The sequence below is a fragment of the Orcinus orca genome, chromosome 14 (genome assembly GCF_937001465.1).
Source record: "Orcinus orca chromosome 14, mOrcOrc1.1, whole genome shotgun sequence".
In the NCBI taxonomy this organism is placed as follows: domain Eukaryota; kingdom Metazoa; phylum Chordata; class Mammalia; order Artiodactyla; family Delphinidae; genus Orcinus; species Orcinus orca.
In genome coordinates this window covers 21,400,062-21,423,108 of record NC_064572.1, presented here as the reverse complement: position 1 = coordinate 21,423,108, position 23,047 = coordinate 21,400,062, and the positions used below count along the sequence as shown (strand labels likewise).

The 23,047-nt window shown below is 34.3% G+C and overlaps 1 protein-coding gene across 1 annotated transcript in view; it reads left to right on the top strand.

Moving 5' to 3' along the window:
- RTKN2 (rhotekin 2) overlaps nt 1-23,047 on the top strand; it is an 81,108-nt gene that overhangs the window by 4,424 nt on the left and 53,637 nt on the right. Inside the window, exons 2-3 of the mRNA XM_012536785.3 lie at nt 2,518-2,714; nt 18,488-18,546. Of these exons, the coding sequence (XP_012392239.2) occupies nt 2,518-2,714; nt 18,488-18,546 (256 nt within the window). The remainder of the gene's footprint in view (nt 1-2,517; nt 2,715-18,487; nt 18,547-23,047) is intronic.

Sequence of the window (23,047 nt, the reverse complement as noted above, 5' to 3'; positions counted from 1 at the left end):
AAAACAGGTACTGGCCAGGCTATAGTTTGCTGCCCACTGCTCTAAAGGACAGAATTCTAATATAATATCTGCTAGCTATATCTCATTTCCTTACTGAATATTTAATCTTAAAAATACTGTAATTTTTTTTAAACCCTGACTTTACATTTCCTTTCTCCACTATATCCCATGCCTCTCTACTTTTATGAAGTCTTTATCAATAAGTGAAGAAAGACAATCTTCATTTACCAGATGGAAACCTTTAGAAGTCCGAACTGATTCCTTAGTGTTGTCTCTGGCCACCTACTGGTTTCTAAAGGTTGTTGCAACTTTCCAGATGGCTGGGGAGTTTCAAGTAGTGCAGCCCTGGTTCTCTGCCGTGGCTGTGCACTGAATCACCAGAGGAGCTTTAAATAAAAGAGCAGGTTCCACCTCCAGAGATCCTAATTGTTTGGGGGTAGGTCATAAGCTTAGGTACTTTTGTAAGGCCCTTCCTCTCTGCCTGAGGTGATTCTAATGTGCAGCCAGCTTTAAGAAGGACCGTGCTAGTCCTTCAACTGGCTGCCTGACTGTAGTATTTAAACTGGCTGCCTGACTGTAGTATTTAAACTGGCTGCCTGACTGTAGTATTTAAAAAGCAAACTTGAATTTAATGGCATCAGATGGTATTCGTTTATATTTGAGTTGTGGGGTAAAGTTATTCATCCCACTTTCAAGTTTCTCCCTAAGTAGACTCTCCAATGCTAACCCGCCTGCCAGAGTTTATTTCTATAGACATATGGGTCACATAGATAATTCTTATAATTGATTACTAATTACATTAAAGAAGAACTTACTTTGGGACTGACAAGTCATAAAAAGATGAGATGGAGTTGTTGAAATTCAGTCATGTGTAAAGAAGGAAAAGCAGCAAATGACTACATTTATATAGTACATCAGTTTTGAGTTATACTACAAAAGAAGGTTTTTATGTGGCGATTACATGATGTAATTACAGGAGGTAATTAAACAGATCTGTTTTCTGCGTGTGAATAGCACATTTGATTGATTTGGATAATCAAGTTAAATCATCTGCAGTTTTTCTTTTTGGGTAATCATAGACTATTGCTCTAACTTTCAGCTTTTCTTTTTGAAAAGATTGTCCTTTCAATATCTGGAAATTTTGTTATTAGATTCATTCAGATTTTTGATATAAATTTTATTCCAGTTAAAAGGTAAACTGTAGCGTTCATTTTTTGTTTTTTTTAACTGCAGAAGCTAGGATGATCTCTTCATTTTTAGAAATAGACATACTGAAGCATTATTACATGTTTATAGTATATTAAAGAGTATCTAGTGATTTATAGTTTTTAAAAAGTCACTGAATTTAAATCAGAACAATACATTTCAGTTTATAGAATTTTGATGTTACATATGAAACTTGTTTATAGAGCCAGGCCATTTTAAGATCATTGTACAGAATGAAAGACTTTCAGAACTAAAATGATTTAGTAGTTTCATGGTGACTCTTAAAGCTAAAATAAATATATCCAAAAACTGTGTTCTAAATCTCTGTTCCAGGTAGCTAAAGCTTCTGACATTTTCTTAGCATAGTTCTTTCACTCTCTTGCTTCTGAGAGTTTATTTACATTGCTTACCCTAACAAATAGCCTGTTACCTCTCTGCTGTTAAACCTTAGTTCCTTTATTCAGCATCTGTTCTTTTAGAAAGTTTTTCCTTGGTTAATTTAGTGTCATCAGTTACATCTTGCCATCTCACAGTGCAACTTACATAATACATGCATGTGCTGTATTGTTCACATTGGTTATTATATTCTTGTATTAGTTTCCTGAGGCTGCCATAACAAATTACCAAAACTGAGTGGCTTAAAACAACAGAAATTTGTTCTCTCAGAGTTTTGGAGTCCAGAAGTCTGAAATCAGGGCACCTGCAGGGCCATGTTCCTGCTGAAGGGACTAGAGAAGAATCTGTCCTTGCCTTTTCCAGCTTCTGGTGGTTGCTGGCAATACTTGGTGTTCCGTGGCTTGTAGACTCATTACTCCAGTCTCTGCCTTCATCTTCACATGGAGTTCTCTATGTATCCCTCTGTGTCTTCACTTGGCTTTCCTATGAGGCCAACAGTCATTGGATTTAGGGCCCACACTAATCCAGTATGACCTCATCTTAACTAATTACATCTGCAAAAGTATGTCCAAATAAGGTTACATTCTAAGGTTCTGGGAGGACAGGAATATGTGGGGGACACTATTCAACCTTGTACAGTTACAGTAAGAATATATATTATTTCTCACCTTTGTTTCTGTTCTGTTTATCCAGTAGATTGTAAAGACTTCCTAATAAAGCAAGAAATTAAGATTTTGCACAGAGCCTTTAAAAGATTTTATACTATCATACACTAAAACTTTGTTACTTTCCCAATGTATTATAAAATTATAATACTAGATAGTACATTTTCCATCTATTAGGGGTAAAGAGAAATGTTATAATTTTGGGTTTTGCTACCTTTTAAAAATGCTTTTTCTCTCTCTTTTTTTTAAGGACTGCAGCATTCAAGAAAAAATACATTTAGAGATGCGAATACGAGAAGGGGTATGGAAACTCCTTTCTCTGAGCACTCAGAAAGACCAGATTTTGCATGCAGTTAAGAATCTCATGGTGTGCAATGCTCGAATAATGGCTTACACATTGGAGCTGCAGAAATTAGAAGAGCAGATTGCAAATCAAACTGGAAGATGGTTAGTGACATTGTTTACCTATGGCTTTTAATGTACTTAAGTATTTACATTAAAAACACCATATAGGGCTTGCCTGGTGGCGCAGTGGTTGAGAGTCCGCCTGCCAATGCAGGGGACACGGGTTCGTGCCCCGGTCCGGGAAGATCCCACATGCCGCGGAGCAGCTGGGCCCATGAACCATGGCCACTGAGCCTGCGCGTCCAGAGCCTGTGTTCCGCAAGGGGAGAGGCCACAATAGTGAGAGGCCCGCATATCGCAAAAAAACCCCCCAAAAAACGAAAAAAACAACACCATATAATTTAACCTGAAATGTCAAATCATCAAAGCTTTAAAAAATTACACTGAAGTAGCCTCTGATATCATAAACATTTTTAAGTAGGGCTCAGAGTAAACTTACTATTAAGGCAGCAGTTTTTACTGGCCAGTTTTGTTGTGTTCAGTACTTCCAGATTGTAAAATGAAGTGGTTAAGAAGCAAGGAGTGAGGAAATATTTTAAGAAGAAGGACTAAGACTGATATCTGAGTGTATAGAAATGTAAATTAAAAAAAAAAACTAATTGCTTAAAAATAAACTGATAAAAAGATACTAGCTGAGAGTAATGGAAACTTAGAAATTGAAATGAGTGGGCAGCAAAATTAAAGATATAAATGGAATTAAAGCTATGAATGGGATTAAAGCTATGAATAGACTTAAAGATATGAATGGAAGGGAACTTAAAAATCTGGTAACACATTCCTTTCATATGTTGAGTGTAAGTTCCAGAGAGGTGACTTACTCAAGGACACTTGAGTGACACTAGTGACGCTAGAACACTAGCGAGTGTTCTAACTAGTGACAGACGCTAATGAGAGGTTACTTACCATTTGCTAAGTAACTTCTGGTCCTTGTTCTCTCTGTCACTACATGCTGCCTTTTTGGATCAGGTCTAGATTTTGTGTATGAAATTTACATCCTATCCTATTTACAATGCCAAGCCTTATTTGGACCTTAGGATTGACTCGATTTAGTGGCTAGATATTGGTTTCCTTTTTAATATAAATGGTTTCACATTATTCATTGTTGATCAGTCTTAAAGCTGTAACACTAATTAAAAGTTTCTGTTTAGACATTAGTGGCCATTGATTGGGCTGTTCATGGTACACCTCCATGAAATTCTTGAAAAGTAAGGTAAAAACACAGGTCAGAGAAAGAGATTTTTGTAAAAATAGAATATTGATGAAATCGTATAATAAACACTTATGTACGAAGTGGCTAATATTTATTAGCTTTATTCCCTTGGGATAGCTATTTAATCTCTTTGTGCCTTATTTCCTTCATTACAGTTGACATAATAATATTTACATTTTGAAAATTAAGATGATATATATTAAAAACCTAATAATACCTTTTATGTAATTAGTACTCAACGTATGTCAAACAATTTTCACTATTATTTATCCCTGGCATTATAAAATGAAATTATTCCAGTATCATAATCCAGGAAAATACTTTTCAGATACACATGCACTGGACTAAGTCAGTGCTTCACCAGCTGTGTCAAATATATTACTTAGAGTAGATGATTTTGTATCACAAGATATGCAAAGCCAATGAATAAATATGGCGTATCTTTTTATAGCATGAATTTTTAAGATAAAGCATTAGGAATTTAGGATTGTGGCATGGTTTTGGATTATGCTGCTCATCGGGATACATGTTCCTTCTCCCCAGCCTTTATAACAATATGTTGTCAAGGGGCGGGACTGTTTAAGTGGAAGAATTTTAGAAGCACTGGTTTAAGTACAGTGTGGGACTAAACACTCAATATTATATCATTTCTCACAGTTATATGGAATGTTCCTCCGGGAATCATGTCTACCCTTCATATTCATGTTCTTTAAGTATAACGAATTGTGAACTGGCCATTTTCTTTAACAACTTTCCTGCAACTTTCCTGAAGTTGCTGATTTGGAAAAATGTTAAATAAGCTTAATTCCTGTTGGATTTATATAACAAAGATAAGAAAAAATATCTGGGACTCTCAACTGAAGATGTGTACAATTTTCAGTTTCTTTACTGATTATCTTTGACAGATGAAAATAGCTTTGATGCTATATTTGTTTTATATTTGAACATTTATATTTGTTCATCACTCCTTGCCTCCATTAATTATTGAATTATTTCTTTAAAAAATCTGAATATTCTATATGAATTATTTTGTTTACAACTTCATTTTGTTATGTGCAGATATAACCTGAGGTTACTGATCAAACGTAACTGGAAATTATAGTACTTTCCTTCTTACTACATAAAAATGATCTAAAGATAAAAGAGAATCCCATGATAGTTTTTTTAGTTCCTTGAAGAAAGTTATGTAAATTATGCCATTTGATTAGTCAATCCAATATTTATTGAATATCTACTACTTGTAGAACACTTATTTAGTATTGTGCTACTGTATCCAAATTCAAAGAACAGAATTTGTCGAAATGTGAGTATGTTTGTATATTCAGCAGTCAAATACCTTACCTTTAGAGACTCGGTGGTCTGTTCCTTAGCTTGGTTTTGATGGTCTTTAAGATAGAAAAGTGCTCCACTTTTACTTTGCTACCAGAATTAAAATAGCATTTTAACGAGCCTCCTGCCTACCACTAGTCTACCTTCTCTAAAATTTTATGATAAAATGTAAAAAAAATTAATACAGACAATACATCTAGACTCTTTCAAAGAAGAATCACATCAGTAAGAAATGGTAGAATCGAGGAAGGTCTAATGGAAGAATTGGGTCTGAATCTTCCAGATCATAAAGGATGGGTAGAGTTTGGTTTGTTGAGTAGAAAGAAAGCAGATTAAAAGTAAGAAAAATAGCAAAACAAAAGCTTAGGGTGAAAAATGAGCATGAATTCAAGAACATTGAAGAGATGTGTTTGGTTGAGGCTGAAGATCAAGCCAAAGTTGAAAAGGAGGGGGGTAGCAAAATTCAAGAAAGTTTACAATGACATCAGGTTAACTGGTATTAACTGACAGCCTTTCCAGGTGCCAGATACTGTGCTAGGGTTTCACAAATACCACATCACAAACTGAGAGAGGTATAAACCTCTTTATTAAAGATTTGGGAACAGGAACTTGGAAAATATTAGATAACTGTTTCAAAGGGCACACAGTGACTCTGTGACTAGGATGTGAACCCAAACGACTTAAAGGCTGAGCCTCGCTTAACCCTCCCCAGAGAAGCCCATGTATTTTGTACTACCCCAAGTTGCCCTGTTAAGTTGTTATAGGACTTTACATTTATTTCATTGTTTATCTTTTACCATTTTATTTTCAGTAAGAAAGAGGCATGATAAAATGGGTGTTTAAGAAGGTTATCTGGCAGTAGAGTATTGAAAAGGATGGTGAGACAAAATAATTGAAATAATAAATTTTTAGGGAAAATATTTAAGAACAGGCAGATAGAGAAGTGATCAAATAAGTAACTTTTGATGAGATAAATGAGATAAAAACTAGTGCATGAGTTTTGGGTTATTTTAATAGATATTTACTCAAGGTCCTCTTGGTACGGTAACAACCATTCTGCAAACAGTTTCACTTATTTCTCAATTTATTATGAGTTTATTAAAGTAAGCAAATAGTCTTACTTCATTTTACAGCCTGTTTAAACTGGGGTTCCAGGAAAGAGTTAAGCCCTAATGCCCCAAGACATGCATTGTGTACAATGACTTAACTTCCGTGTATTTAGAATACTACTAGTTTGGTACCATTCTTGGGAGAATTGAGAAAATAGCCATTCTGTGGTTTAGTTGAGGAACCCCACTTGAGAAATCAGTGATATAGTCATGTCATTTATTCTTTTTTTAACCACCTATCTGAGAATATTGGTAATTGGTTAAATGTTCCATTACCATAATGTTCTAATAATGTAACAGAAGCTTTGTTCTCCTTAAATGTATGTAATTATAAAACACCTTCTGGTATACTATCTATTTTTTACATCTAAATATGCGAACGATACCCAGGTTTGTGTAAAATTCATAATAGAGTTGTGTAAAATTCATAATTATGAAACACCTTCTGGTATACTATTTTTTACATCTAAATATGCGAAAGATACCCAGGTTTGTGTAAAATTCATAATAGAGTCAGGGTGACTCAAAAAAAAAGTAGAATATGGAAAGTTTTCTAGGTTGAGTAGACAGTAGCTAGTGAGGGTATGGAGTGGAGCACGGACAGCTGACTGCCTTATTAGTTCAAAGGGTAGGATTACTTGGTTACAGCAGTCTGTCAGTATGCTAGTCTTTTAAGTGGTAAATGAGACTATCTCCCTGCCTTTTCCCTGCATGTTATAGCCATATATACCTACTTAAAACTTGCTTATATTGGTCCACTTCTTAAAAAACAGCTAATGGTTTCCATTTACTAAAATTCCTTAGGTAGGCATCGCATTCCAGAATCTTTGTGGTCTGATCTCAAACTACTTTCATAGTAGTTTGCAAATTAGTTCTTAACTTTCTACTTTACAGATTTATTTCAGCCAAATGCTTGATCTGTATCCCCAAAACAGTTCTTGAATTTTTCTGTCTCCAGTGCTTTTGCTTATACCAAAGTGCCCTATCTTCCATTCCCATTTCATAAGACCTCTTTTGCTCTGCAATACCCTACTTGCATCATCAAAGTTTCCTTTGAAATTGTATTCAGAAAAAGATCATTTCTTCCTTTATGCTCATAGTAAGGACTCAAAAAATGATTATTTGCCTCCTTTTAGTTCTAGTAGCATCTGAACCATGAATATCTCACTGTAGTATACTATATTCTAATATTCTATATTCCATTTATGAGCATGTATTATCAATTAAATTATAAACTTTTAGGGGCGGGGACAATGTTGGTTCTTACTTATTAGATGAAGAAATAGAGATGATATCACCACTCATTTCATACAGTCATTTTTGAGGATTTAGTGGCTGGAGCTTGGAGGCAACTCAACTAATGTTGATTCTTTTCTCTTTCTTCTTTGTATCCCCAGAACACCTAACAGTGCTATATAACTATTTAAGAACAATTTAATTTGTGCTTCATAACGTTTTGCCTCCTCCTCCCTTCCATGTGTATGATGAGCAAATAGGGCTTATAATTTAATAACAGTTAATTATATGGCAGTTACTCATTTTTCTTCTTGTTACTTTCTTCCATGTTCTTAGGTTCTTCCTGTTTTTGTTGGCCTCTGTGCTTGACATGTTCCAGATTATCATTTACTATTTTCTACCTCGTTCACTTTTTTAAAACCAACTTTTTATTATGAAATTTCATATGTAAAAAGTTTAAGAATAGTATAGACGTCATGTATATTCTCCACCTGGAAGGACCAGTTAATAGTTTGTCATATATGTTCATCCACTCTCCTTCTCTATCTTGGTACTCATACACACAGACACATGCTCACACACATATGCATGCATGCATGTACACACATACACATTTTTCTTTTTCTGTGTTGAACCATTTGAAAATAAGTTGCAGACAACATGGCATGTATATCTCAGTAGTTCAGCGTATATCTTCTAAAAACAAGAACATTCTCCTATATAACCAAAATATGGTTATCATATATAAAATATTGACAGTAATTGCATAATCATCCACTAATATTCAGTCCATATTCAATTTTACCTAGTTGTCAAAAGAAAATTCTTTATAGTTCCTTTTCCAAAACCAGAATTCAGTCAAGATTCATTTGGTTATGTTTCTTTAATCATTTCACCTTTATCTAAAAACTCCTTGCCATTGATGCTTTGAAGAGTCTAGACTTTAAAAAATATCCTTTAAAAATATTCTGCACTGTATATTTGTCTATTTAGGGGAGGGAAGAATTTCTGCTCTACCCCTCTTGGTTCTTTTGACTGGTCTAATAATTAAATAGGTACAAGACAGATTAATAGGAGAAAAACAAATTTAATTTCGTACATATGGTGGTCCCATAGGTATAAGACTCAAGGGGTGACCAAAGCATGTTGTTTATACACCTTTTTAGACAAAGAGTAAATTATTTGTGAAGATTTGACAAAACAAAAGGGTTTGGGCTTGGAGTAGCAAATTAATGAAGAAGTAATAAAGTTTGTTTATACAGCTTCCTTTGCCCCAAACTCTGTATCTCTGGTAATAAGGATGCCCTCCATCCGCCAGCATAGGGAGGATATCTTCCCATGGGAGCTTTGTTTCCTGCTTTCAGGGGAACAAAGGAGGGTTAGGGTGTTCTTCTTGCATGGACTGTTTCTCAAGTGACTTGATTTCATTTTATTTTTAATAAATTTATTTATTTATTTATTTATGGCTGCGTTGGGTCTTTGTTGCTGCACGCAGGCTTTCTCTAGTTGCGGCAAGCAGGGGCTGTTCTTCATTGTGGTGCACAGGCTTCTCATTGCAGTGGCTTCTCTTGTTGCGGAGCACAGGCTGCAGGCACGTGGGCTTCAGTAGTTGTGGCATGCGGGCTCAGTAGTTGTGGCTCACGGGCTTAGTTGCACCGCAGCATGTGGGATCTTCCCGGACCAGGGCTCGAGCCCGTGTCCCCTACATTGGCAGGAGGATTCTTTACCACTGCACCACCAGGAAAGTCCTCTCAAGTGACTTTAATTCAAAATAGTCAACATTCCACTTTGGCATATTTTGGGGTGGCCTCCCACAAACCCCATCATCTAATTGTTTCTTTTGGTATTATTGAACCTTTTCTCACATTCCCTGTTTTTGCTGTAACTGGAAGTTGGATCAGACTTAATCAGACTCAGGTTAAACATTTTTTTTGCAAGAATTTTTCTTGGTTAGGTTGGGTACTGTATATGCTGCCAGTGTGGTACGATGTGATGTTTGTTTTTACCGCTCTAAATGATGCTGAGTTTGATCCCTTGGTTTAGATGGCAGTTGCCATATTTCTCCTCTGTGATATGATGGTTTTCCCCTTGCAATTCATACGTAACCTTTGGGCTATTATATTGGGGCTGGAAGAATATTCTGTTATCCAACAAGCTTTCACTTAATGACTGTATCCATTTATGATCCTTGCCTAAATTATTAGGGCTTTACAAGACAGTGATTATCTAATTCTATTATTTTTTCTATACTTTTTAGCTAATATTCTTCTGTAAGGAAGGCCATTCCTCTTCTTTCTCTCTCCATAGATTTGTGGATTTTTATTTATTCAATGTTTTATCATTTATAGTCATTAATCATTTTGATAGATTAAATTTTCCTAATTTTGTTCAATGGAAGTTCCGTCAAACTGGCTTCTTTTTTCTTTTGACCTGCTTCTATATAAGTCTTTAAGAACTTTCTTACTTTCCGGCCCAAAAGGTGACCCAGGCTTGCCTTGTATTTTCTGTGCCTTAGACCTAGAGCCGGCCATTTCTCTAATGACTCCTGATTCCCTTTAATGGTGAATAGTACTTTGAAACCAAGATGTGGGCACTAGGTGTGCTCATTGTTATTGGGGATCACTTCTTTTAGGCCTTGAAAAGGACATAGCTATGGGAAAGACTTTTTTAAAAATCATGAGTTTATATTGATATTTATAGGCTTTGTTTTCTTGAATTACTTTATATTTGTATCTCTTTTTCTTATGCTGAAAATCTTAATTGCTAACCAACAGTAATATATTTCCTTATTTGTTTTATATGTTTCTTATTTGTTTTATACTATGATTATATAAAATAGTTTCATAATTATAGTACCAATATGATTGCTGACATAAACCCACCTGGGCAAGTTCAAGATGTCCTTGTAGTTCTTTTCCAACGTACAGAAATTATGGAAACTTTCCAATATACAGAAAAGTTGAAAGAATTGTACAGTGAAGACTGAGTCTGCAGTTAATATTTTACTGTATTTACTTTATCCTATATCCTTTTATTTATCTGTCAATTCATCTTATTTTTTATGATGCAGTTCAAAGAAAGTTCCTTTTTGTGAGTGTGTATGTGTGTATACATACAAATATACATACATTCTTGTGGATAAAGGGTTAGGAGACTATGTTTAAAAGTTACTTAAAATGATCTTTTTCTCTCTGTATGGTTATGTTATCAGTTTCATAAACAGTCATTTGTTACTTGTGTCAGTTTGGGGTTGCCTTTTTTTCCCTCTTTGAATAAATCATGCTTTCTGGATATGTTGTATTTCTTTTTCCCCAAAGCTGGATTAGTCGTACCTGCCTCTGTCCCCACTTCAAGAGGCAGCCACTGTTCTGCTTTTTTTTTCCCCACCATATGTTTTGCCTGTTCTAGAACTTAATACAAATGGAATTGTCCAGTGTGTACCCTATCCTTTTCATCAGCATAATACTTTTGAGATTCTTCAGGGAGCTAGCATGTATCAGTGATTTGTTCCTCTTTATTGGTAAGTAATATTTCACTGTATGAATATACCATGGTGCCACTTCTTTCCTCTGGGGTTGACTTTTCTCTAATTTCTTCCTGGTTTTGGTTGCTTGCCAGTCCCTTCAGGTAGTTGTTTTTTAATAGTTTTTCCATATTTTATATTGTTTTCTATGGGAAAATTTCTCTGATATGAGCTCTTCCAACATTACCAGAAGATAAATTCATTTTGTTGCATCTTGAGCAAATAAATTTTTAGTTTTTTCTACTTTATGAAATATTTTGAAATTTTCTTTCTGACTTAATATGGTCAGTTTTCATGACTGTCATGGGCTTTTGAAGTTATATTTCATTTTTCAGAGTACGAAGTTCGATATGTATATATATATTTATATATATGCAAAAGATTTATGTTATTGATTATGTTTTTATCTTTTGACCACTTGAACTATCTTGGACTGAAAGAGATAGGTTAAGATTTTTGTTATTAAGGTTTTGCTGTCTTACCCTTGTATATCCTGTACTTAATGTTTTATGAAACATTTGGTACTTTAGTACTTGTTATATATTTATTGCCAATTGCAGCCTTTAGCATTATAAAAGTGTCCTTTTGTTGTTATTGTCCTATAATGCTTTTGGATCTGAGTTCTACAGTTTCCTGATAACAAGATCATATACCCTGATTTCTTATTGTTTGCATTTGTTTGGTGTATCTTTGTCCATCTCTTTAGTTTATTAATTGTTTGGTTGAAGGTGTGTTTCTTGTATTCATCCCAGAGTTCGGTTTTACATTATGAGCCTATCTGAAAATCCTTTTACTAGAGGAGTTAAGCATACTTACATATATATTACTGATATATTTGGTTTCAGCTTTGTCATATGTTCTTTTATGTTATGTTAACTTACGTGTATTATAATTATAGCTTGTCTTTTACCCTGTGGTCTGTTTTCTTTTTTTTAAATATTAATTTATTTATTTTTGGCTGCATTGGGTCTTCGTTGCTGTGCGTGGGCTTTCTGTAGTTGCGGCGAGCGGGGGTACTCTTTGTTGCGGTGCATGGGCTCCTCATTGCAGTGGCTTCTCTTGTTGTGGAGCATGGGCCCTATCTAGGCACGTGGGCTTCAGTAGGTGTGGCTCGCAGGTTCTAGGGCACAGGCTCAGTAGCTGTGACACATGGGCTTAGTTGCTCCGCGGCATGTGGGGTCTTCGCGGACCAGGGCTTGAACCTGTGTCCCCTGCATTGGCAGACGGATTCTTAACCACTGTGCAACCAGGGAAGCCTGGTCTGTTTTCTTTATTTAATTTAAGAAGAGTTTTATTGGTCATAGAAGTTACTAGAACTTTATATTTATAAACTATATACTGATAACTTTATAATGACCTTAGTTCTTTTTTTCGTAGGCTTTTCCTATTTTGTTTTTCTGCTTTAAACGATATCATTTTGTTTCCACTTACTATTTTCTGTGTAGAAATCAATGAACTTATTCTATTTTCCCATGTCTTCCTTCTCTACCTTTCTTTTTTTTTTTAGGGTTGTATTTCTCCTTTGGTAGGTGGATAGTGTTTACCTACTAATCTTGTACTTGTAACTTCACCTTTGTTTTAGTCTTTGATCTGCAATTAAACATATATAATGTTCACTACCTGTCCTTTTGTTGTACTTTCCAAAATTATCTCTTGTTTAGAGGAAACTCATGAGCTAGTAGATTCCACAACCTGAGTGCAGTTTTCTTCACATTCTTGCATGTTTAAAGTGCTTTTCTTTAGTGTTGGTACCTAAAGTGCAGCTTGGCTGGATACAAAATCCTTGGCCAACACTTTCTTTCTTGAGCTTCTTGAATACCTTGCTCCATTGTTGTTGTGTTATCAACAAATCTAATGTCTAATTTTTTTTTCCTTTGTGGACTGATTTTTTTCCCTGTAAATGACTTGGTCTTTTTATCTGGAAGCTGAAAGATGTTTTCTTTATCTTAAAGGCTGGTAATTTTACTGGAATGTGACTACGGCTGAGCATTTTAGCTCATTTAGTGCCTTTTCAATATGTAGATTCAGTTCTTTTATTTTCAGGTTTTCCTGGAATTAAAGCCTCCAGAAAACATTAATTCTGTCCTATCTCATTATTTTATTTTTCTTATGTAAGGACTCCAGTTGCACACAAGTTGGATCTTCTTTGCCTGTCTTCTATGTCTTTCACTTTTTCTTTGATGTTTTTAAACTCTTTATTTTATTTTTGTTCTTTTGGTTCTTTGGGTTCTCATCCACTGTGTCCCTTAGTGTACCTTCAGTTTTATATTTTTGTCCTTGGGCACCTTGTATTTACTCTTCATTTTAGAGATGATTTAATTTTTTCCAGCTTCTTTCCTTGTTCTCTCATTTTTTTTCTTCTTTTTGCATTATTTACCTGCTCTTTATCCTTTTAATGTGAGGTGTTAGATTTCAGATTCATGGTTTCTCTCATATTTGCAATAGCTTACTTAGCTACACTTAATTTATTTTGGAGTATCGTGTTATCTTGTTTGTTATTCTATATTTTCTGGAAAGTTTTTGGTGGGGTATTTTTATCAGCTGAAGCATTCTGATTCTTTCTAGTTTCACTTTATAATAGCTTTCTATGGGTGTTTGGATCCTTTTTTGTTGTTGTTCCTAATGAAACAAAATGAAATACGTAGGATATAGCATTTTCCTGGGACAAGTGATGGTGGTGGGGAGGTGGTTGGGTAAAAAGGCTTACTTGGTTTCTTAGTTCAAGAGTGTTTTCTATTATTGGAACTATGAAAAGTAGTTTCTTTAATAAATGTTTCCTTTTGGGATGTTGGTTGGTTGGTTTTCTGATACTTTGATACTGGTTTGTTTCTTAGGGTTTTTAACTTAAGCTGCTTTCTCCTTCTTCTCCTCTTCCTCCTCCCCCTCCATGTCCCTCTCCCCTCCTCCTCCTCCCTTTTTTTTTTCATGGCCAAGTCTTCAAAGGATACCTCCCCTATTGCATGTCTGTCTTCTCCACAAGACTAACAACTTCTGAACCGGAATTATTTTGGAGCCCCTACCAGTGCTGTTGTAGCACTGGTTTTATATCCATTCTCTTTTCTTATGATCTTCTAGAGATCATAAGTTGATCTTATTTGTGTTTTGCAATACCAGACTCTTTACTTGTGTAAGGCCTCCAGGAACTGGTTTTGATGTTTTCAGTTGTCAATTTCCTCTCTTACATGTAAATTGAAGTTTGTGATAGTCTCTTTTCTAGTTATGCTGTCGGTGTGGGCTGTAGATGATTTTGCTTTCCTTGTTGATGTGAAACCTTTTGTAGGATTTCCTGGAGAGATTCCAGTTTAGGTGGCTACCATTATTTTACACAAACTGGAAAGTCATACTCTGATCACTTTAACAAATGATTTAGTGCCTCTTCCACATAAGCTCCAAGTTAATACTGAAGCCAAAAATACAAACACTCACAAAGTAATCCTAGTATTTGTGTAGCATTTCTAAGAATGATTCAGAATACATTAAAAATATTATTGCATTCAGTAGCTGTGAGGTAAGTAGATACTTCCTGCATTTTACAGATGAGGTTGCTGAGGCAAAGAGGTTAACAGCAACTCATTAACCAGTTATTGATGGATAAGAGTCACACCTAAGTCTTTAGTCTAAATCTACTGCTTGCTCTACCAAAAAGACATATCCTATTTTACTTCATTTAGTATTCACTAAGTCTTTACTGAATGCCTTAGAATGTACTGAGCTGTATACCAGGCACTGGTGATTGAGCAGTGAACAGAATAGACAAAAAAAATCCCTATTCTTGCAGAGCTTACATTTTAGCAATAATATTCTCCTCTGCCCCAACCCACTAGTCTGTCTCTTGCCTTAACTTCTTAAAACTGTATTTGGCTTTGTGAAAATAATACTAGTCAAAGACATTTATAGTACCTAATTTTAGGTATCATTCACCGTAATTCTGATTTTAATAACGCCACAAAAACTAGTTTATCATACTCCAATTGCCTAGTTTAATTGCTTATATACTACAATATAAACAAAAATAAAAATGTGGGTTGCCAGTGAAAATTATGTACTCCTGGTATTTCTACAATAAAACATGGTATAGTTAAGACATTAATTATTTTATTTTTTTAAACTTTATGTTGTTTGGTATCTGTTGAAAAGAGGTTGTTGTCTCAAGGTTTGAAGTAGAAAACTTATCTTTCCAGCTTAACATAGTTATGAAGGTATTAATTTTATACCACATAGTTTTAGGATGGTTTAAAAGTCCACATTAAGCATTTCTGTGTGTTTTAGTTTTCACTTATTTGCACAAGAGGTGAAGAATTTTATAACCTGCTTTGAAATAATAGAATAGTATTTAGAATTCTTCTAAATGATTTGTTAATATAAAATTCTTTCATCATTGTGTTATTTCTCATTGTATCTTGTTAATTCTGGAAAAGAAATGCTATTTTAAATTCCCATATGGAACAATATAAAATAGGATAATATGTATTTACTTGGCCAATTTTAATACAGATTTTTGAGCAACAAAGTGGCTGATTGGCACCCTCTGTTGGTCATTTTATTTACCTACAGGCAGAAATATAAGTTAATAAAACAAAGTTAAAAGTTTGTCTTATATATTTTTATCTCTATCTTTTAAATTACAAGTCTTACCAAAATAATGCTCTAAACTGGGTTCATAAGAATAAGGTACAAAAAAAAAAAGAATAAGGTACACTATTATTTAGCTGTGCTTTTGTTTGAATGATTTTGTGGTTATTTGCTTTTTTCCTCAGACTGGCTCTCTAACTGTAGCATTTAGAATTGACATTAACATTGCAGATTTTAAAACAACTATTGATTTAACTGTAGCAAACTATTAGCTACAGTAGCACATTATTAAACAGATAATGTTTAACAATTTATTGTCAATTTGGATTAATTAGAAAAACATCACATTTTAGCACCCTAAATAGCAGTTGAGTTATTTGAAATGAAAATAATTCAAGCTTCTGAAACATGAGTCTGGATTACTTTAGTTCATCTCTCAATTTTTTAAAGAAAGAATCATTATGTAAGATAATATGGTTAATTGGATTTATATTATAATTTGATAATATTTGTATATAATAAGTTTGTTGACAGGTCCTGAAAATGCCTATGCAAGTAATTTTATACTTATAGGGGAGAAAGCTATACTCTGCCAGGTGGTTGAATAGTTTGGAGGGGAAAAATTTTTTTGGTAAATGTTCAGCAAGTTTGCTTTTGGTGATTCTAGTATTTTAGAATTTCACTTGTCTGCCAAAGCCTCAAGTTTAATCCAATTTAATAATGCCTAATGGATTTCAATTTTAACATAATTTATGACCTATTCCATAATACTCAAGTTACTCACTGTATTAGCGCTTCCTTGTATTTTTTCACTGAAATAAATATTTTAAGAATTTATATTATGCATTGCTCATATAGAACGTGTTTTTAGAAGTATTACAAATGCCAACCAACTGTATTTATATTGTATTTCTTGTACCAATTTGAGGAAATTGAGATTTGTGTTTGGTTTCTAGTGGGCCTTTCAGTATATTATTTTCACCACAACATAGTAGACTATTCAACTGAATTTTTCACTCTGATGAATTAATAAGCCAGCTAAAATTCTCCAACGTGACAAACTGAACTTGAGTATAAAATACCGAACTTGACTCTTTTTAAAATTTATGATTCAACAAAACATTATTTTGAAATAATGAGTACTTTTATTTTTCACTGAGTGAATTTCCTTTTAACTTAAATACCAGTGTGACCATAAGGTAATTAGATAGGATCCTGAAAATTTATGGCTTTAAGTCTACAACATTACTTTAGTTACACCTAGTGCTTGATTCTGTAAATACCATATAAATGTCCCATATAAGCTTATCGACTTCAATACATCAGTAAATTCTTTTTGCTCCTTTGGAATATATTTCACCTGTAATACTTACGTGCTTAATCCACTAAGAGAGTAAAAAAAGGTGGGATGATGTATTTTGTTTTCAAATTTGGATGCATGATAATGAATATATATGCAATCTTTTTAACAAGGCTACTGAAATGTGTTAAGGTGTGTCACTCTCCTGAAACTTAGTTAGATACACTTCAAATTCCCACTCAATCTTTCTCCAAAAGCCCTTTTAGAATCAAAACAGTATTCAAATGAAAAGTTTCTATCTTACCACATATTTGAAGTACCTAGTTAAATTAACTGGCAGTTAATTGGCTAACCAAATTAAATAGAGGCCAAAAAAGAGTGCAAAGAAGAATACTCCTGGATACATTGCTCTAGAAATGGAATGCTAATCTCTAAATGCAGGTTATTAGGAAATAGGATATTGGATAACTATTCAGAGATGGGATTGATTTGGTCTAATAGAAGATAACTATTGTGAAAAAAAATTTTTTTTAATATTTAAGTATTTATTTATTTGGTTGTGTCGAGTCTTAGTTGCAGCTCGTGGGCTCCTTAGTTGCAGCTCATGGGCTCCTTAGTTGCAGCTCATGGGCTCCTTTGTTGCGGCTCACCAGCTTCTTAGTTGTGGTACGTGGGCTCCTTAGTTGTGGCATGCAAACTCTTAGTTGTGGCATGCACGTGGGATCCAGTTCCCATACCAGGGATCGAACCCAGGCCCCCTGCATTGGGAGCATGGAGTGTTAACCACTGCACCACCAGAGAAGTCCCTGAAAAATTTTTTTTTGATAATAGTATAGTCTACAGTCAGAACTGGAAGTGTCTTATATCCCAAGAATTTCCTTTGAGACCTTTTCTATTGTCATGATAATGTTTTCCTCTCCACATTTTATTCTCTCTAGAGGGCTACTCCCTTCCTTTGCCAACTTAGTTCATTTATTGTTTCAGTGTATGCTTAGCTTTTTAGAACTTCAAGGAAATGAAATATGATATTACCACACATGAATATGTAGCAGAGAGTCATTTTTTAAATATTTGTTAGATTTTATAAGGATAAGATACTCTTGGGCAGCATGTTCATGGTTGGGAAGTTCATTAACTTTTTCAGGCAACTATAATCTGGTAAGCTAGAAATATAGTTTATGAAATGGTGATGCAAGATATTATACTTCCTAGGACCTGTACAAATATTGCACATCTTGTTTTTAAATGTAAGAGGTCATAAAAGCCTTTCATTGTAGAGTAAGCCATTATATAATCATCAGGGAATGTAAAGCTTGTATGAAAAAAATCAAAGATAATGGCTCTATATATTTCTTTTAAAGCCAGCTACTGTTGACTAAACATCATAAAGTTTAAATCAAATAGTTTGTTAACTGGAAGTCATTATTATTCAAGGATGTGTTTATTTTTAATATTTAGGCATTTGTGAAAGTTCGTTAAAACAATTGCTTATTAGAGAAGATCCTTTTTTTCATTGGGTTTTTTTTCTTTTGACAGTGATGTGAATTTTGAAAGTAAAGCACGAACAGCATGTAAGGGAAAGATTGCCATATCAGGTATGCTATATTGGATCATTTTTCTATTGCTGAATAAATTCTATAAAGTAACTTCCTAGAGTTAGTGGGGCTTTTTAATTCCCTATGTCCATTTTCTTTTTTCATTTTATTTTGCATACCTCTATCAGAATATTTGTTCTAAAACACTGTTTTCATCATTATGCTCTATTTGTGTAGAATTTTACAATTTGAGAAAACTGTTTCATGTATATTACATATATTATGAAGTTTTCTCCTCACTGCAACACTGTGTAATAGGTAGGGTAGTTCCCTTTTTCTATAGACTCAGAGGTTAAATGACTTTGGTTGAGCTGGGCTGCAAACTCAAGTCTTTTGACTCCCCATTCCGTTTTTGCTCAGAAGTTTCAAAACTGTGTTTAACGTTTGTCTACTCCAGAATTTCCATGAGGGTTGGAACCTTGTTTGCTTTGTTCATCACTATATACCCAGGAGCTAACACAGTGCTTGTACGTAGTTATCACTCAGTGAATATTGATTGGATGGATGACTACACTCCATTGCCCATAGGATAGAGACTAGACTTCCCCCTAGAGTTTTCTATTCCCAAATATTTTTCTAGTCATATCTTCCACTACTCCTATACATAAGCTGTCTGCTTTAGCGAGACATTTCTCTCCCTGTTCTGTCAACACACCCCATGTTCCTAATACCCAGTTAGCTCTTGAAATAACTATATTATCTTCAGGATCTATTTGCTCATCTATAAAGCCTTCCCTGTTCCCTGCTAGAAATGTTTTTCCCTTCTGTAATTCTTAATGCAGTTAGGAGACACTTTACCACTAGATGGCACTTATGCTGTGTTGTCTCAGTTTCTCCAAAGTGTTAAGGAAGCTAAAGACAATGGCTTGGAGATGCCACAGATTGAAGTGAATAAATACATGGCTGACTCATGTGTATACTAGTTAGATAATGTACCTTTTATAAATATTATCTCATTGGTACGTTTTGGAAACAACAGACCTCCAGCGGTCCTTAAATAATAACTAGTTTGTTTCATTGGCTAAAAGCCTCAGGGAGGCTGCTGCTGTATTTCAGGCCCTCTTACCCAAGGAACTGTTTGGTTGTTTTTTTTTTTTTTTTTTCCCAAGGAACTGTTTTTAAAAATGTCTTCATGTTAAAAATTCTCCTACAGGAAGGATATACCTGAATTTTACATATGAAATAATTGTCCTAAGTCAGAGGAATTACCCTCAGCAAAAATTCTTCAGAAAAATATCTGAGCTATATATAAAAATCCATTGCTTGTTTTATAGTTATTTATATTTATGTTTTCATCTTTCCAATTATGAATGGAATAAAACATGTTTTATATCTTATTTATCCTTCTGATGCCAAGCATAGCACTTTTACATATTAGTTGTTCACTATGTCCAATACATTTTAATGTGAAAAAACAAAATATTATAGATCTTTAAAGGGGGTTTTCTAAAAATACTTAAACATAATCCTCCATTCCTTGCTTCTGATGTAGTGCCACTCAGTACACAAATGAGATGTGTTAAATTGCTGTTGAAGACTGAATGCCATGATAAAGTTAGCCTCTACTGTCATTTCATAATAGTTTATTGACTGCAGCAATCATGAAATTAGCATTAACTCTCCATTTAGAAGAGTGTTTAAATAAAAACATTTAAAGTAGAGAAAAAACTATTTTCTTGACCATGAATACTCGAGTATAGAAATTAAACTTATTTCTGCATGTGTTTCTTCTTTTTAAAAGATAATTTTAAATTAAATTAAGGAGGCAAAAGTCTCAGAAAATGGGATACATATGTAATTTGTTTACATCTTTGCTTAGGCTTAATTATATCTTGTCTGTATATTTGTGAAAGATAAAAACAAAGAACATTAAAAACTAATTCACCTTTATAAATCCATTTTCTTTTGACATGGGAGTGAAAATGTGACTTTTGTTTTGATCAAAATGAATATTTGCAACAAAGTTTCATAATGTTTCTGAGATTACATTGATTTCCAGGAGATATCTGGGATTTCTATTTCTAGCTTCACCACTCACTGGCCATATCTTTATAAAAGTAAAAAGAATAATTGAGGTTTATCCCGATTGTTTCTGCTCAACACCAAATAATTGCATATGGTAATTGTCTCAGCCTATTCACTAACTACTAATTCGATGACTAAAGCCAAATCAGTTCACAAAGTACCTCGGTTTTCACTTTTGAAAACGATAGACTTCTGGGACCTGATAGCATCAAGTTAGCGATCCTATTATGGCTCTTTCACTTTACCATTAAAGTGTCAATTAAGACATTAAAAAAAAGACAAAGGTAAGAGTACTGTAAATTAAAACTGAGTCAACCATTTGCAAGAAGCTGGAAGGAATTTCTACTCTTCGAGACTGAATTTTAAAATGTAGCTAATGAGTTACACATCTTTTGCCATCTGAACAGTACGTGACCACCTGGGAAATAGATAAGAAATGTCCACCTTCTCCTCTTGAGGATCTGACATAGCTAGGCATGGGAAAGGGCAAGACTGACCAATAGGCCATGGTTGTACAGCAAAGTAAGTAAGGGTCCATGTTCCTTCCAAGATAGTGTAAATAGTTAATACCACCCTACTAGAAAAAGAATAGCTGTGAAAAAGAACAGTTGTGAACTGCAGTGAGTCAGCAATTCTGGTCAAGCAAGAAGCAGGCCCTTTGACAGGACATCAGCCAAGTCATAATTATAAAACAATAAAGGTGAGCCCATTAAAATCAAGAACAAAATAGCAATGTCTATTATATTAATATTACAACAGAGTTTTAGAAATTTTAGCTAAAATAGTAAGAATGAAAGATGAAACTACTGAAAATAAATAGATAAATTGAGTACTATTTGAAGATAATAGATTGCAGACCTAGAAAATATAAGGGAATTTACTGAAACATTGTTTGAATTAATAAAGAATTCAGTAAAAGTGGCTAGATTCAAGATATATACATAAAAAGTTGTAGCTGCTCTCAACACCAGCAAGAACGAGTTACAGTAAAAGCAGCAAAAAACAAAAACATTAAATACCGCATGAATAACCTTAATAAAAACATGAGGGTAACTGTATTATGCTACTCTATGTAAATAGCATATTGTAAAGTTAACAGTTCCCAAGTTACTTTGGATACTAGAATTCTAATAAAACATTGGAGGGGGAATTTTGACACATTATTTCTAAGATTTACTTAAAGAAATTCGCAAGAGAGAATAAAATGTTTTTGGAAGGACATATTTCTGACAGATGGTAAAGTATATTATAATGTTTCAATGGTTATGATGGTATGGTATTGGTATCAGGATAGATAACGATTCAATTAGATCTATAGAGCATATAGCCAAGGAAAGAACACTTACTCAGAACGGCATATATGATAAAGATGGCATCATTCAATCAGTGAAGAAGAGAAGGCCTATTAAATATATAAATGGAGCTTGAACTGTTTTTATAAGAAGAATATTTATATGTTTACCTCACATACTCAAAAATCTTACAAATATTAAATAATTTTTTAAGATTCATTCATTCATTCATTTATTTGGGCTGCATTGGGTCTTCATTGCCACGTGGGCTTTCTTTAGTTGCGGCGAGGGGGGGTTATTTGTTGTTGCTGTGCATGGGCTTCTCATTGTGATGGCTTCTCTTGTTGTGGAGCACGGGCTCTAGGCTCACGGGCTTCAGTAGTTGTGGCACACAGGCTCAGTAGTTGTGGCTCACAGGCTCTAGAGCACGGGCTCAGTAGTTGTGGCTTGCAGGCTCTAGAGCGCAGGCTCAGTAGTTGTGGTGCCTGGGCTTAGTTGCTCTGTGGCATGTGGGATCTTCCTAGACCAGGGCTCGAACCCGTGTCCCCTGCCTCGGCAGGCAGATTCTGAATCATTGCGCCACCAGGGAAGTCCCTAAATAATTAATTTTTAAAAGTACAAACCATAAATATATTTTTAAAAAGAAAAAGAAAAATGGGCCATGGATACAAACATATTCACTGAACTGGCCAGTAAGTTTATTAACATTTTTCTTAGTCAAGAAAATGCAAATGTCCAGTGGCTAAGACTCCATGTTCCCAATACCTGCCTTCGATCCCTTGTCAGGGAACTAGATCCCACATGCCACAACTAGAGATCCCACATGCAGCAATGAAGATCCCGCGTGCTGCAACTAAGATCCGGTGCAGCCAAATAAATAAATAAATATTTTTAAAAAGAAAAGAAAACGTAAACAATTAAATCCTGTCACTTGACTATTAAATTAGTAAATATATGTATATTTAATTGAAGTACAGTCAGTTTACAATGTTGTGTTACTTTCTGGCATACAGCAAAGTGATTCCGTTATACATATATGTGTGTGTATATATATATATATTCTATTTCATATTCTTCTCTATTATAGGTTATTACAAGATATGAATATAGTTCCCTGTGCTAAACAGTAGGACCTGTTGTTTATTTTATATATAGTAGTTTGTATCTGCTAATCCCAAACTCCT